The 17,127-nt window shown below is 42.0% G+C and overlaps 1 protein-coding gene and 1 non-coding gene across 2 annotated transcripts; both read left to right on the top strand.

Moving 5' to 3' along the window:
- Positions 1-282: 282 nt before the first annotated feature.
- EIF4G2 (eukaryotic translation initiation factor 4 gamma 2) lies at positions 283-16,689 on the top strand. The gene is made up of 23 exons (XM_063118419.1): positions 283-322; positions 1,666-1,996; positions 3,325-3,432; positions 4,342-4,407; positions 4,866-4,991; positions 6,001-6,103; positions 7,714-7,845; positions 7,933-7,999; positions 8,093-8,244; positions 8,563-8,673; positions 9,355-9,438; positions 9,527-9,625; positions 9,798-9,939; positions 10,403-10,563; positions 11,867-11,980; positions 12,424-12,549; positions 13,398-13,502; positions 13,593-13,808; positions 13,930-14,188; positions 14,448-14,652; positions 14,891-15,102; positions 15,489-15,610; positions 15,876-16,689. Exons 1-23 carry the CDS (start codon positions 283-285, stop codon positions 15,939-15,941), a joined length of 3,147 nt encoding a protein of 1,048 aa, XP_062974489.1. The 3' UTR covers positions 15,942-16,689.
- LOC134393842 (small nucleolar RNA SNORD97) lies at positions 12,020-12,211 on the top strand. Its single transcript, XR_010025125.1, has one exon. It is a non-coding gene; the product is annotated as a small nucleolar RNA SNORD97 (small nucleolar RNA).
- Positions 16,690-17,127: the final 438 nt, after the last annotated feature.

Below are 17,127 nucleotides of genomic sequence, written 5' to 3'. Positions count from 1 at the left end.
TACCCACTAATTTGGGAATATATCCCATTGATATACAGCTTAATTCTGAGGATAATTGCAGTTAGTATCCTTACAGACTAGAGCCCAAGCAGCAGTTTTCTCCAAAACACCTCAGCATTTTGCAACTGCAGTTTACTAAAGTGTTATAAACATTTAATTCATGTCCTCTGGAGTCACATGAGCTGTGAAGTCACCCACTATTGCACAAGTGTGGTTTGGAATGAATCATTTTGTAACTGTGGTTAGGATGAATAAAACCATGCACTGGATTAAACCGCCACCATGATTAAAGTTAACATTGAATGCCTACTGTCCCTTCTGGGTAAAAGGTGGTGTGCGGGTGGGTGTGTCGGTAGGGTGATCTTACCATTTTCACTCAGGAAATTGTGAAATATATACCACTATAATACAGCCTACAATTTCTTTACTTTCATTGGCAATCTTTCAAAATGTTATCATTCAGAGCTAGAATGTGAAATCAGGATTTATGTTTTCCTTTCTAAATGCTTATGCCATGTGGGAGATGGATGTGTAGCAGTCGATAGCATGGCCTGTGGGGTTTTCAACACCTTGACTGCGAGCCCATATAGATGTGTCGAGCCTTCCTGAAATTAGTTTAAAAGTTCGTGCATTTGTCATCAGAGCCAAGAACTACTAGCTCTTTTTTCTAGAACGTTGTTCTTCAGCACCACTCGATGAAATGGATTTAGATTACAACAGACACAGCCGGGAGTGGACGCGGGGGTGGGGGTAGGAAGGGGAGGCATAGCAAGGATCGCTTTCAAATCTGGAAAGCTGCAATCACTGCACTTCTTTTTAACTTTCTTTTAAATGCCGATCCCTCTTCATCCATCCTTGAGAATCGGCATCGGACCATTGTGCTTCTCAGGGCACTCCACCTCGACTTGAGCAGGCCTCCAGCCGCTTCACCCTAACTGCATCCTAACGTGGCAGCACCTTAATCCTGCAATTCTTGTCTGTCGGAACAAAGCCAGGGAGGTTTCGCCAGCAAGCAAATCCAGGACCATCCCTCTAACCAGCGGCAGAGGGGCACACACAATTAGAGCATACCCACGACCGGATGAAATAAATGCTCTTGTCTGGCAGAAACCGAGGTGGGGGTAGCTGCCATTGAAATTTACTGGGAGCTGCCTCCCCATTTCTGTCACAGGAGGAAACGCGGTGATGAGGAAGAGAGCGAGATCCAAGCCGCCCCAATTGACCTGCTGCGCCACTTGCGCAACCTACCCTCCCAGCTTGCTTTCTACGCAGACCAGAGGATGTGCCCGTCTTTGTGAATGCGGTGCTGCACTGCGGCGGTGCTTCCCGTCAACCAACCTTTCTTCCTCCCCCTCCTTCGCACTGTGCCCACCCCCTTTGCTCTCTGTGATTGGCTAGCCTGCCGAAGTCTCTCTCGGCGATTGGAAGCCGGCAAGTTGAGGAGGGTTTGGCTGCACGCGGTGTAATAAAGTTAGTGGGGCTGTCTCAGTACGCGTTAGAAGCGGCGCGAGTTGGTCCGATTTCTATGGAGGTGACGGAGGGAAGCGCTCGGCGGCTGCTGTGGTGATTCGGAGACCCGTCCTGCCATTCACGCTCTCCCCCCCTCCCTACCCCAGCCCCGATCCCCGGCTCCCTTTCCCCCTCCCTTCTCTCGCCTCTCCCCAGCTCTCGCCGCCGCCGCCGCCGGTCCTGAGGACGCTGACGAGACTCTAGGGAAGGTGAGACGATGGCCGTTGTCTGCTAAGGTGACGGGCCGGGTTGGCGGCTGCACGGCGCTATCCCGCTTGGAGCCTGGGCCGTTTTGGATCAGGAGGGTGGGTGGAGAGGGAGGGAGGGAGGCTGACGGGGAAGCGGCTGCCGCTCCGCAAGATGGCCGCTACCTAAAACGGCCGCCATCTTGTCCTCGCTGCTGCACGTTCGCTCTGAGGCACAAAATGGCGGCCGTCGCCGGGACCCGGCTCGTTCTCAGCCGGCATCTGGGGCGAGGGCGAATTGGGCAGGTGACCGCCTTTGTCTGAGTGTCGAGGCCGCCGCCTGATCAAGGGCGGGGTGGATGTGCTCCAATTCCCTGCCGCCGCCTTTGTACGTTAGAGATCGAGGAAAGAGGGACATCTAGCGACTCTTCGCCGCCCATCTCCCTTTATTTTGTGGGGTAGAAAGAAAGAGGGAGCAGCAGCACTTCGTGTGCTTTAAGCTTTTCTCTCGCTTTCAGCGCGCTCCACCCCGGGAAGCCCCGAGTCGGCCATCTTCGGGCTTAGTCAGCGGGGGTGGCTGATTGCTGGCTGAGCTGCCTAACAGAGAACAAAGACCGGGCCTAGTCGCCGGGTGGTGCGGCTGAGCCTGGAATCGGGCGGTGCCCAAAGGCTGGGGGCGGGATGGCGGGGGAGACAGACGATAGTTTGGGGATGATGCCTGGGGCAGGCTAATGCCTGTTTGGGAATCTCATGGATTGGGCTGGGCCTCTTCCGTAGTCGTTCTTTTGTTGGGCTGTCGCCATGCTGTCTCCCCTTCCTCCCGTACGTATTTCCAAGGATAGGCCGCCGCCTTGGGGAAATAAGAGCCACGTGTGTTGCCGATGTGGCGCTGCTCTGAAATTAAAGCTGCAATCTTTTACTTGGGAGCAAGTCCTACAGAGGTAGATGGGACTATGCAAGTAAACATGTATAGAGTCGAGCGGCGAATCTAACATTAAACTTAATGCCAAGGGACTCCTACCTGGACGTGTGTGTGGCTTCCCCTACTCGAGAAAGAACAGTCTTTCTTGTCTGATGGCTGTTCTGTTAGGCTAGTGTGCTTAATGCTTGTTCAACTCCTTCTACTGAGTGCCTACTGACTGTGGCTTCAGAAGTCATGTTTATCAGTCATGTTTATAAACATATGTTCTGTGGGCAGAGGACTTGGTGTTGGATTTGTATAAAGCTATAAGGTATTTTATTCAATCTATCATAGCTATATGTGTTTAATTCTCTACATGGCTTACTTATAATCAGGGTTTTTTATTGTGTGGTGTTTCTCTTAAACTGAAGGGTTTTGATTTAATGCTATGTATAAGATATAGGTAGGCAAGAAACTTGTGTCAAGGTAGCCAATAATAAAACTCAAGGACAGCTTTCTCATCCTGATGCCCTCCATTTGTGTTAGATTATGACTCCCGGAATCCCAAGGCAGCATACCTGGGGATTTTGTGTGTTTTCAATGCTTCTGGAGGGTACCAGGTTGGGGAAGGCTGTTCTAGGAAATCAGAGAGGCAATGGACTCAAAATGCTAACCATTGGAGTTTTGATTTTCAGACACTTACAGTCCAAACTCTTTATTGCTTCCTAGGTTTTGTTTTTCCCTATCCTGTCAATTTATTATTCTTTTGAAGATTCTTCATTGTCAAGCCGCCAAAGTGGAGAGTGCGATTGCAGAAGGGGGTGCTTCTCGTTTCAGGTATGATGGTGAAGCAGATAGAAAAACCAAACCGCTTACTCCAAAGCTTTAGCCATCTCTGTCAGTCGCTTATTTGACTACTCTGATCTGCATTTAGGAACAAAGAGTATTATTTAGCAAGTAATAGTATTGCTCTGGTGCAGCAAGTCCAGCTGCATTGTGCAAGGCCTTGTACATATCAGTTGCAGGGGAGAGGTAACAAGCTTTTTGGTCAAGAAGCTACCCCTCCCTCCCATCCCTATGCTGTTGGAAACACAAGACATGAGTTGTGCCTTTAAGATAGGAGTATGAAAGGTCAAGAACAATAACCCACAGCACATGTGAACAAAATAAGCTATAATGCTAAGTAGATGTGAAAGGAAATAAGCATATATTACTCCACCCAAGCTGTTCAACAGGATGTTGACTTAGTTGCACCAGTGCAAGTGCTGGCTGAACTCATAGGATTGGATTCTAAATCTGCTTTCACGCTCAAGAAGTACAGAATGGTTGCTTAAACTCTTGTCCTGTTTAATGTTGTATAAAACAGGTGGGCAACATGTAGCCCTCCAGATGTTTTGGCCTACAACTTGCATCATCCCTCACCATTGGCTAAGCTGGCTAGGGCTGCTTTGCAAGTTGTAGGCCAAAACACCTGGAGGACCTCATGTTGCCCACTCGTGGAACAAAGGGTGCAAAAGGGCTACTACCCTACCGAAAGTAAAACACCGTGCAAGAGAGAAACAAGCCAAATATTTTGGTTGAATTTTCCTATCTTGTTGCCTTGAGGTCATTTTTACTTGTCACATAATGAGCAGGAATTTAAGTCTTTACAAGATAGGTTTGGCTAATGTAACAGAAATGTCTGCTCTTACTACCGAAAAGGCTATTTTTATTAGCTTTAAATATTGGTGATTTTGTTTCTAATAGTGCTTCTTCGGGCGGAGGAGGAGGTAGGGGTGCACCTCAGCACTATCCCAAGACTGCCGGCAACAGGTATGTCTGCTTGTTGCTTGGAATATTGACTTGGATTGCACAGAATGAATAGGGAACCATTTGGGGATGTTGCAGAGGAACTAAGATTAATATTGAGTTTTGAATATGTAGGCTTTAATTTGAAAATTTCTTATAGTGGGTGAGTGGTAAATTGGAAATTCATATGAAACTAATGAATGGTAGGAAATGCTAGGTAAAACTATCCAGGAACTATTTAAATAATATCTAGGCTTTATGTCCTGTTGATACAGTCAACATGTTAAAGTATTGCTAAAGAACAGTATGGTATTAACAGAAAAGCTGAGCGGCTGGACTTGGATGTAATTTTGTAAGATCCCAGTGCTGATGCAGTGACAAGAATGATTTTTTACTTTTTCAGTTCAATTTGAGTATCTTGAATTTTATATGGGAACATGTTGTAGATTCTAATTTCTGATTCTTGTGTTTCAAAAATCAAGCGAGTTCCTGGGGAAAACCCCAGGGCAAAACGCTCAGAAATGGATTCCTTCACGAAGCACTAGACGAGATGACGACTCCGCAAATGACAAAGAACGACACGATGCAATCTTCAGGAAAGTAAGAGGGTAAGTCTGCCGTGATATAAAGAATTTTAAATAAAGCCATTGCAAGACTAAACGCTTATAGCCAGGAATTGGCTGGTTGGCTCAACTCCGGTATGTGAAAAGCACCTCCTCGCGCACACTACTTTTTGATCATTCTTTCCCTCCTTCTCCCCCCCCCCTTAAAGTTGCTGGGTCGCAATGCTGCAGTGACAGAAGGCAAAACTGGCAGAAATCCTTGTCTTGACACTAAAATCAGCCTGCCCATATCAATATCTGCAAGCTGATGCAGCCCATGCGGCTTTTCTGGATGCTTGATAATCACTCTGGTTTGCCATTTCAGGCAGGAAACAAAACTAGAAAGTTGATTGAGCTTGTTGTAGTGGGCTGTGTTAAGCTTAATGCATTGGAAGGTTGTATTAGTAAAGTGAAGGCCGTAGCTCTAGAAATCCTTGGCTGCCTCACCCACAGTCCCTAAACCTCCCTTACCTGCCTGGTTTCTGACTCCCAATTGTAAGCAGTGCCAGACTTAACTTTGCAGTTTATCAAGAGGCCCCTCATTAGGCCCTGCTTTACTTCTTCCGTGTTCTTTATTCTTCAGCTGTCCTTCCTACAGGTTCCCTTTTTTGTTTTCAGTTGGTCTACTTTGCACCTTGTTCAGCATCCTTCCTCCTCAGCTTTCCTATGTTCCGGGGTTTCCTCAGCCTGTCCTTTATAATACCAGGCAAACCAACATATTTTCTAGTGTCTTCCCAGAAGTTGGGCTGAAATCAGTTTAGTTCTTGAGTAACATTTAGTGACATCGTAGCCAGTTGAACTCAGGCTACAGCTCAATATGATGTAGATTAAAATCAGAATATGCCTGTAATTTTTGCTAAGAGAAAGTTGTGATATCTTGGGACACTTCTATTGGAAAAACTTGGTACTGGCTGTAGATTCATAAAAGTTTTTTAAAAAATAAATGAGAGTTACCATAAACAAATTTAATCTTGGTAGAGAAGTTTACACATTTTCCTTGTTTTGTTTCCTTTAGCATATTAAATAAGCTTACTCCTGAAAAGTTTGACAAGCTATGCCTTGAGCTCCTCAATGTGGGTGTAGAGTCAAAGCTCATCCTAAAGGGGATCATACTGCTGGTAAGGGAATATGTACCTAAAAGGAAAAAATGCTAATTTAATTAAGAATCATGATTCTAAAGTGTAATGGAAGTATTGCTGGTGTGTTGTATGAGAACAAGCTTGAACTAGCTACGGATCTAGTATTCCTCAAGAACATAAGAGCTGTGCTCGATCAGACCAAGAATCCATCTAGTCCAACATTCTGTTCACACAGTAGCTAACCAGCTGCCCACAAGAAACCCATAAGCAGGACGTGAGTGCAACAGCACCCTCCAGCCCATGTTTGTCAGAAACTGGTGTGCATAAGGCATACTGCCTTAGCTATCTCCAGTATCATATGGCCATCAGGACTAGCAACTATGGATAGCCTTCTCTTCTACAAATTTGTCAATACCCTCTTAAAGCCATCCAAGTTGGTGGCCATCTCTATACCTTGTGATAGCGAATTCCATAGTTTAACATTGCACTGTGTGTCCTGAATCTCACACCAGTCAGCTTGATGGGATCACACACACACACACACACACACACACACACACACACAGGCTCTAGTATTAGAGAATATAAGACAGCCTTTCCCAGTTGTGTGCCCCCAAGGTGTGTTGGACTACAACTCACATCACAGCCAGTAGCTGGCTCCAAGGGTGTTTAGCAGTGTTGTGCTTACTGGAGCTGTTGGGAGTTGTAGTCGCAACACATCTCGTGGGTACAAGGTTGGGGAAGGGAAGGGAACAGAAGTAAGACTAAAAGCTTGGTATGTTTTTGTTTTGTAAGGACTAACATTTCTTAAAATAGTGTTTTACAGTTGGGTTAGGGGGACAATACCACTTTGTGTCTGTAAATAAAATTACGCAAACTTAATGTTTGTTTAATAATCCTATCACTTTAGCTACTACATTAGTACTGTGATGGGAGTTGTACTCCTTCATCAGTGTTGTACTGACATGGGCTGAGTGAAGGCCAGCGAGTGCTAATATGCTTGTGTGGGTTGGTATCTTTAGAAATCTATATTCCTCAATAGAAGCATTGGCCTCGGCATTAGTTGTCTGGATGACAGAGGCGATGTGTAGTTTGTGGCTTATCCACTGTCCTTCGTAATGGCTGGTGCAGTCTATTTTCTAATGACCATCAATGGTAGGTGCATTATTAGGGTTGTTCCATAATCAGTATTAGATAAAGGAAAAGCAAGACAGGGAATCTTGAGGCAGCATTGTAGAGACATCTCTGGTGCCACAGAACTGTCACCAGATGAGAAATAACAGGGCAGAACTGCCAGTTCTAGGCAGATGTTAAAGCAGTCATGTAACCAACAGATTAAAAACCTCTTCTTGTTACTCACTGTGGGCTGCCAGGAAAGTGTGTGTGGTTTAGCCATATCAATGCAAGTTAGTTGAGAACGTTGGGACTTAGTCAGTGTGTGCATGTATTGGTGTGCATGTATTGGTGATGGCTTTTATGAGCTTAAGCTCATGGAGCAGCTGTAACATTAGAAAGAATAGGGAGAGGCTTCTGAGTAGCTATAAAGTTTAGCACATCAAGTTCTAATTAAGCAATATGGAATTTACTACTAAAGAGCTAGATTTGTACTCTGGTTCTTCCAAGTAACGAATGGAAGTTTTGCTCTTTAGATCGTAGACAAAGCCCTTGAAGAGCCAAAATATAGCTCGCTATATGCTCAACTATGTCTGCGACTGGCAGAAGATGCACCCAACTTTGATGGCCCATCAGCAGAGAGTCATCCAGGACAGAAGCAAAGCACAGTGAGTGCAAACATCTTTCAGGCTAAGAGCACTTGAATTGGTATTCTGAAATGACAAAGCATTAAACTATTGCCTTTTTATTCCTAGACATTCAGACGCCTCTTAATTTCTAAACTTCAGGATGAATTTGAAAACCGCACCAGAAATGTTGATAGTAAGACTCTTTATATATATATATAGTTCTTGTTTAGACTTTGTGTCTGTCATAAAAGCTGAGCAACATCTCTGTTTTCTTTTTCTTTTTTAGTCTATGATAAGCATGACGGCCCCCTCCTCCCCGAGGAGGAGGAACAGAGAGCCATTGCTAAGATCAAGATGCTGGGAAACATCAAATTCATTGGAGAACTTGGCAAGCTTGATCTTATTCACGAATCTATCCTTCATAAGTGCATCAAAACAGTAAGTGGTGGTGATTATCAATTTCCAGATACGTTGAGATGGTTCTTATTTTGGAGATCAGGCTAATAACTGGCAGGATTTTAGTTTGATTCAAAATAAAATACTGTAAATGGAACCTGATGATGTAGATGTAGTGCATCTGCTTTCTGGATGAGATATTTCCTATAGCGGACATATTCAGACTTTTCGCCTCTAGAAAGCCCTTTCCACATTGGCAGGATACATAATGTATAGTAGTGGCCTATATGAAAAGAAGCTATGAAAAGGCACCAAAGATATCTTGTTAATAGATGCATTTCTTGGCTTCAAAATGTTTAGCTTTTGGAAAAGAAGAAGAGAGTCCAACTCAAGGATATGGGAGAGGATTTGGAGTGCCTCTGTCAGATAATGAGGACAGTAGGACCTAGACTAGACCATGCAAAAGCCAAGGTAAGCATTGACAGATCAATTTGCTGCTTATAGTTTCTATATTTATAGTAGTCTAGAAAACTGCACGTATACAAAAATATACAGTATATCTACTTAAGTTGCAGTTTTTGTTTTTTGCATTGATGTCCCTCTGCATGTCCTAGGGTAATCTAAGGTATCCTGAGCAGCCTCTTGCCTCTGCCTAATTTGAAAAGCCCTCTGTATGCTGTTAGTTTACATCTCTGGCAAGAGTGATGCATATCCCTTCCCTGAAGCCCACTAGGTGGAAAATAAGGAGAGAAAGGGGGGAGGCAGAAAGAGAAAAAGGCTGACATGCTCACTTTTGACTTTGCCCTATCCACCACCAGCATCTGGTCCCTAACCAAATTACCCGCAAGGGAATGCAGCTATCAACTGAAAAAAGTTGCCCATCTCAGTGTGTTTAGGGGCTGGTGATTTTTTTTTTTAATTCAAGAGAAAATATTGTACCACTTAAAACACCATTTTAGTAGTAGCTGGCTACTTTATAGCAAGACTTAACTAGCAAGGAAAGATGAGAACTTGAACATAGATCAATCCCATTTAGACTTGCAGACAGCAGTATCCAATTAAAATTCTTGTGCAATATTATGCAAGACTTCCTTGCTTATGTGCTCTTAAGTTGCCAACTTGGCTGAACATGGCAAATTTCTTTTGAAACAGTCCTTAATGGATCAGTACTTTGCCCGTATGCGCTCCTTGATGATGTGTAAGGAATTGCCGGCAAGGATTCGTTTCCTGCTGCAGGTAAGAGTATATATTTGCTTATTCTGGCAGGACAGGTATGGTGGCATATGCAGCTGAATGTAATACTCTTGTTACTTTATGCTTAAAGGATACTGTGGAGTTGAGAGAACACCGTTGGGTTCCTCGCAAAGCTTTTCTTGACAATGGACCAAAGACTATCAATCAAATCCGTCAAGATGCAGTGAAAGTAAGCACTTAACTAGACACACATTTAGCTATATGGCTCAATAACAATCATACTGCATGTTTAATAAAGAATGTGATCTTTGAATTTGCCTTTGGGGTTAATATATTAAACTTGCTGAGTAGAATTAAGATCTGCTTTAACTTAATGTGTTCTTTAACATTTTGTTTTTAAGGATCTGGGAGTTTTTATTCCTCCTCCTATGGCTCAAGGAATGAGAAGCGACTTCTTTCTGGAGGGACCGTTTATGGCACCCAGGATAAAATTTGACAGGGATCCACTTGGAGGGCTTGCTGATATGTTTGGACAAATGCCTGGTAATTTCCATTCATTATTTATTGATAATTTTTTTTATTAGCAATATTTATTTACCCCCTTGTGCAACAATCTTGAAACAGTATTCAAAATAATAAAACAAAGTACACATCACGCACACACACTGAAGTTGTTCCAAAGACAGATTGTAGCTGGGGGAAAGTCAAAGTAAATAGATTTTCCATAAATATTTAAAACAAGCTAAATGCACTTCAGAGTGAAGATCATTCCAAAGGGCAGACATCACTGCAGAGAAGGGCTGTTCCTGTCTCCATATTGCTGCCAAACAGAAATGTTTAGGCTGCAGCATGGACAGTAGTGCCTCTCCTGCAGATGGTTGTGGCCTGGAAGGTTGGTATAGGGGGAAGACCATAAGGGTGTAATTTTGAGTGGTATGTTTTCAGGGTCTTCATATACCTTGATTAAGACTCCCTGGAATGTATGTGTTTTGTTTTGTTTTGACAGGTAGCGGAATTGGTACTGGTCCGGGAGTTATTCAAGATAGATTTTCACCTACCATGGGGCGACATCGGTCAAATCAACTTTTCAATGGCCATGGGGGACATCTCATGGCTCCTACTCAATCCCAGTTTGGAGAACTAGGCAAATCCTTTTTGAAAAATCCGGTAAATGTCCTTGCTGGAAGCAGAAGTATTAGTCTGAACCCTGAAATTTCCTCTTTGAATGATAAAAACAATTTAAAGGGTTTTTACATGACTGGTGTTAAACTAGATGCAAAAAAGAGTATCTTGACAGTTGATCCCTTCTCTTCCCCAGAACTTGAGTAATGCCTAAAGGGATGGGAAATCCAGGCCTTTCTTTTTCACTATTCCTAAGAACATTTTAAAAATTGTCATCATTCCTCGAAAGTAACTACTTTATCTTATGTATCAGTGTTACTGTAATATAGTGGCTAAGACTGAGCCATGAACCAAAAAGTCCATAAGTCAAATGTTACCTTTTGCCATTAAATTGTTCGGATATCCTTGATCAAACCGTTGCAATAGAGCAAGGGCTGGTGAGCACATTTGGCATTTTGAAAGTGTCTTGTGAGCACTCACAAAATGGCTGCCATGGTGGCATGGCCAATCACAAAACCCACTTCCCAGAAAGCAAAGTGTTGCAGCTAAATTAAGTACAAGAAGAACTTGAATTCCAAAACATAAAGCCACTCTTTCGAAACCGTAGTTTCTGCTCCGCATCTTTTTCACAGACAGCAAACTGATAAAGCTTTTTAGAGACAAGTAACTTTGCCAAAAAACTGAGTAGAAGGCATAGATGGGGTCTGAGTCCCAACGCCAAAGCACATATTGTCCCCACAAAAAACAACAATATCTGTTTTACATAAGGTGAATGTGATGTTGAGAGAAATGCTAACAGTATGGGCAAAACATGCCCCCCTTACATGTCACTCCCACAGCTTACCTTTTTTTCTGGGTGGCTGGGCACACTTAAAAGTGAAGTTCTGAACTGCAGCCACTCACCATTTTTATTTTCTGAGAATGCCTCTTTAGCCCAGATGGGCCCCATTCATGGAAATGAAGATGGCACTGGAGGGTGATGCTTTGCAACATGCCTACCTTCCAGTTTTGTTTTTAATCAAGTAGGGGCAAGGAGCTTGGCTTGTGCCAAGAGAGGTGTCCACAGTTACATCAGTGCCCGTAGGCACCCAATTGGGGGACTCAGTAGTAGAGATTATTATCCTAAAGATTTATGCTCTACCTTTTAGTCAGACTATCTCCAAAGCAGCTTGTTTACTATACATTAGTTAATGGCACTGAGTTGTTAGAATCTCTTGATTGTGGTGGATAATATCAGACCTTAATAAGAGTTGTAAGGAATACTGAGAATGTATGTGAAGTGCTTTAGACACTGACACTATATATCAGAGCAAGTACTGAGATGTGATTTCACTCTCCTTGAAAACAGGGGCAAAGCCAACTATACCATAATCAGAATCAGGGACTTCTATCACAGCAACAAGGACAGTCCAAGGATATGCCGCCACGGTTTTCTAAGAAAGGACAGCTTAATGCAGATGAGGTATACACTTGAGTCTGAACAGACTTGGTTCTAAACAGAATGCCCGATGATTATAGCAAGACGCGTTATTACGAGGACCGGTGCTGGAACTCCTTTCCTACTTCCTTTCAACTCTTCACTTTTTCTCTCAAGTCCTTGTTTTCTCCTCTTCCCCCCTTCTTTTCTCCTCCTCCCTCTAAATTCTTGGAGTTTCCAGTGTCCTATGAGCAAGATTATGAGATATGAGGGCAATATCCTGATCATAAAAAAGGAGGAATTTTGAAATAGTTTTGCGAGTTTCAGATCCTTGTTGGGGGTGTGAAGACAGTCATGATAACTAACTTCCCTACTTAGTCATCCTATTGCTGAGGCTTATTAATGCTTGTGGATAAAGTACAACCCCGATCCTGTCTAAGTGTAACTCTTACTGCTTCAGAATTCTAACACCTTAACTCTTTTCACAGATTAGCCTGAGGCCTGCTCAATGTTTCCTAATAAACAAAAACCAAGTGCCAAAGCTTCAGCCCCAGATAACTATGATTCCTCCCAGTGCACAGCCACCGCGTACTCAGACACCACCTTTGGGACAGGTAAATATTTAGTGAACCAACTGCTTAATTGAAAGCTCCCAATAGGTTACAGTTGTGGTTAAATGTTCTCTTTGGATTTTAAATTGCATGTGGAAAGTTAAGGAATAAGGAGCTTTTGGAGGGAACATGTAATTCTGCAGCCCACTGCCTTTTCTGTGTGATTGAGGGCATTTGCACGCAGCTTCTTAAGAGAATTGCATGTCTTCAGCAAGTCATTCTGTTTTTAAGAGTTCAGAACAAATGCTTTTAACAAAACCCTGGAACTCTTCACACATGCTTGTCTTTGTAAAGGCAGTTTCCACCAAAAGTGGTGGTCTTCAAACATCAAAGATTTTGGAACTTCTGGGCAGTATCCAGGTGGACACAAGCGTTAATGTAAATTCATTACCTGAGTGTAAGGGACTTCTAGTGCAAAGCATTAGTTGGCATAACAAGATTCCCAAAAAACCCAATTGTGCCAACTAATTCTATTGGTGTTATGCTAGAGGCTCTTATTTATATTAGCACTAGTTTCCAATTGGATACCTCTGTCCTTGGTGCTTCTGATGCTCCTGGAAGTGAAACCCTTATTGGGGTGTTCCAACCCATCATTGTTAGCATGACAGTGTTAGCAAGTAGGTCCTCAGTCTTCTAAAATATTTTCCTAAAGTATACTGAGTAATGTATAGTTTTAAACTATCAATTTATTTATTTATTACATTTTTATACCGCCCAATAGCCAAAGCTCTCTGGGCTGTTTACAAAAATTAAAACCGACTATAATTCTGCATTATTTGGGTTACTCAGAGTAAACACAATTTTATGCCATTTGTTCCATCTTCTCATGGGCACATTTATCTCTCTTCAAGCCACCTCAGCTTGGTCTCAAGACAAATCCACCACTTATCCAGGAGAAGCCTGCAAAGACGAGTAAAAAGCCGCCACCTTCTAAGGAAGAGTTGCTCAAGTTAACAGTAAGTTCCATTCATCACTCCTACGACAACATACTGGGGTTGCTGTGGGCAGTTTAGGTGGAAAAAGCATGACGTTTTCCCATTTTTCAGGAAGCTGTAGTGACTGAATATCTGAACAATGGAAATGCCAATGACGCTGTCAACAGTGTGAGAGAAATGAGGGCACCAAAACACTTTCTTTCTGAGATGCTAAGCAAAATAATACTTCAGTCACTGGATCGGTCAGATGAAGATAAAGAAAAAGCAAGTGTGCTGATCAATTTACTTAAGCAGGAAGGGATAGCCACTAGTGACAACTTTATGCAGGTACTACATGCAGATTTGTAATTTGGGTTTGATTGTTTTGCACTGTTTGGCCACCCAAACTGCATATGGGCATCTAATAAGAGTATAATGAAAGCTAGTTAGTATTTTTTTTCTTTTTCAGGCATTCCTAAACGTGTTGGACCAGTGTCCTAAACTGGAGGTTGACATCCCTCTGGTAAAATCCTATCTAGCACAGTTCGCAGCCCGTGCCATAATTTCAGAACTAGTGAGCATCTCAGAACTAGCTCAACCATTGGAAAGTGGCACCCATTTCCCCCTCTTCTTGCTTTGCCTTCAGCAGTTAGCTAAGCTACAGGACCGTGAATGGCTAACAGAACTGTTCCAACAGAGCAAAGTCAACATGCAGAAGATGCTACCAGGTAAGGGACCAAAATACTGACACCTTTAAAAAAAAACCCAAAAAAACCTGTAATTTGGCCTAACATATAAAAAGTTGAGAAATGCAGCTAAATACTCTGAACTTTCAACCTCAAATGGTGAGTTGTAAACCACCCAGAGAGCTTTGGCTGTGGGGCGGTATATAAATGTAATAAAAATAAATAAATAAAAATAACCAGGAATACAACAACACTGGTTGACATGCCTGAATGTTTGGAAACTTTTTTGTGTGTGTTACAGAGATTGACCAGAATAAGGATCGTATGCTGGAGATCTTGGAAGGGAAAGGACTTAGCTTCTTGTTTCCACTTCTAAAACTGGAAAAGGAGCTACTAAAGCAAATAAAGTTGGACCCATCCCCTCAAGCGATCTATAAATGGATTAAAGACCACATTTCAGCGAAACTTCATGTAGATAAGGGATTTGTTAATATTTTGATGACCAGGTGAGATATGCAACTTAAAATGTTTGGTTGGGTAGTATAAATGATCCATGTAGTAACTTTTTATATAAAGGTGGGGTTAATGTTGGGGTTCTCACACCTTGACATGCTTCCATTATGTAGTTGATCCTGGATATGTGAAGAAATCCCTTACTGTTTTTCTGGCCTTGGTGTTGTCTGTCTCTTTATAGGAATGAATGTTATAGGCACACTATTGTTTAACTTCCAACTCTTCTTTCAGTTTCTTGCAGTATATTTCTAGTGAAGTAAACCCACCTAATGATGATCCAGATTCTTCATCTGCTCCTTCTAAAGAGCAGTTAGAGCAAGAAAAACAGCTGCTTCTTTCTTTTAAGCCGGTAATGCAGAAGTTCCTTCATGACCATGTTGATCTACAAGTGAGTGCCCTGTATGCGCTCCAAGTGCACTGCTACAACAACAACTTTCCAAAAGGTAGGAATAAAATTTCTCCCTTCCCCATGAGAGCCTAATCTTTCCATGTGATAGAAGATACCAGTCTTATAATCGGAGTCACATTTTTATAACCTTCTGTCTAAACATTGACTCACTTACCTTAGGTTTATACATACTGATTGTGGAGGCATTCTGTGAGGTTGTAATATGCCATGTTAGTTATGATGTTAATTGTTACAATGTGTTTACTGAACAATACAAATAGATAGAGGATGTCTTGTACTACTCAGGCCAAGTAAACAATCAGAATAAGATACTGAGCTTCATCCATTTTCTATGGCAGATCTTGAAAATTTACGTGAAATACAAAACATACAGTAAAACCTTTCTACATAAAAAACAGCAATGTGCTTTCTTCATTTTAGGCATGTTACTGCGGTTCTTTGTTCATTTTTATGATATGGAAATCATTGAAGAAGAAGCTTTTCTGGCATGGAAAGAAGATATTACTCAAGAGTTTCCAGGGAAGGGTAAAGCTTTGTTCCAGGTAAATGATCTCCTTGCAGTCTCTAATTTGCTATTACAAGTTGTATAGTCTGAATTTATTTTGAAGCATTCTGTAAAGCTTCAAAACAAGGCTATTAGAATGCATCTCATACAAATTCTAAGATTAAAGTTGCATATTTAAAGTGTACAGAAGTCTTGAGTTATTATCTTACTTTGTAGTATGTAATAGTTTGATATATGGAGGGCAAGTGAATACCCCTTCTCACTCTGCTGTCTCTGCTAATACTGTACTTGCCTAATTGCAGGTAAACCAGTGGCTGACCTGGCTGGAAACGGCTGAGGAAGAAGAATCTGAAGAAGAAGCTGACTAAACCAGCCAAAGCCTTAAATTGTGCAAACATACTGTTGCTATGATGTAACTGCATTTGACCTAACCACTGCGAAAACTCATTCCGCTGTAATGTTTTCACAATATTTGAAGCAGCAGTAGGTCAGTAGGACTTCCTTCTGCATAAGGGTTTTTGTAGTACGTCTTAATCATAGTCTACCATAAAAATATTTTAGAGTATCTTTAATGTTTAGATAACAGTGTATTAGCAGCATGCAATAATTACATCATAAGTTCAGAAGCAGTCTGTGTAAGGATCTTCTTTGATGCCAGTTACCATAGGCTGTTGTTAGAAATCTGAATAGCAACACTGAATACTGTAGAAATGCACTTTGCTCAGTGTAATACTTGAGTTGTTGCAATATTTGATTATCCATTTGGTTGTTACAGAGAATCCTTAACTGTAATCGATGGTGGTTGCCGTAATAGTATATTGCCTGTATTTCTACCTCTAGTAATGGGCTTTATGTGCTAGATTTTAATATCTTTGAGCCTGGGCAAGTGCACAAGTCTTTTAAAAAAGAAACATGGTTTACTTGCACAAAAATGATCAGTTGGAAGAGGTGGATAAATGCCCTTGGAAGTGGTCTTTGTGGGTGTGAAACAAAATGGTGAGAAACTGAATTGGTCCCTATTATAGTATTGAAATTAAGTCTACTTAATTTATCAAGACATGTTCATGCCCTGATTTTATATACTTGTATCTATCAATAAACATTGTGATACTTGAATGTCTGTTGAAATGGCTGCTCTTTACATTTTCTTTGTCTGCAAAAGAAAATAGATATTGAAGCAGGGGCTTTGTGTGTGGTTCTCCTCTCCTCCATTTAATCAGGCACTCATTGTTGAGGAGTGCAGTGGAACAGTGTTTTGGTGCCTTCCAATTGTGACTGATAGATAATCTAGTTCATCGTGACATAAGTCGTACTTCAGAATCATGATTGCCTTTTGAGATGAGTTTAAATCTAGTTTTTCAGTGCTCTAATAAAACTGGCAATATGCTCTATGTATTGACTTCCACGTCCTTGACTTTAGGAAGAGAGCTAATCTAGTACAATTGAATGAGCTTCAGTGATGAGGTAGGTATATTCTGTAGCAAGGATAGGGGACCTGGCGCCCTCCAGATATTTTGGACTGCAACTCCCAACAAATTCCAGCCAGCATAGCTA

This window comes from Elgaria multicarinata, chromosome 2 (genome assembly GCF_023053635.1).
Source record: "Elgaria multicarinata webbii isolate HBS135686 ecotype San Diego chromosome 2, rElgMul1.1.pri, whole genome shotgun sequence".
NCBI lineage: Eukaryota > Metazoa > Chordata > Lepidosauria > Squamata > Anguidae > Elgaria > Elgaria multicarinata.
This window is presented reverse-complemented; position numbering and strand designations above follow the sequence as displayed.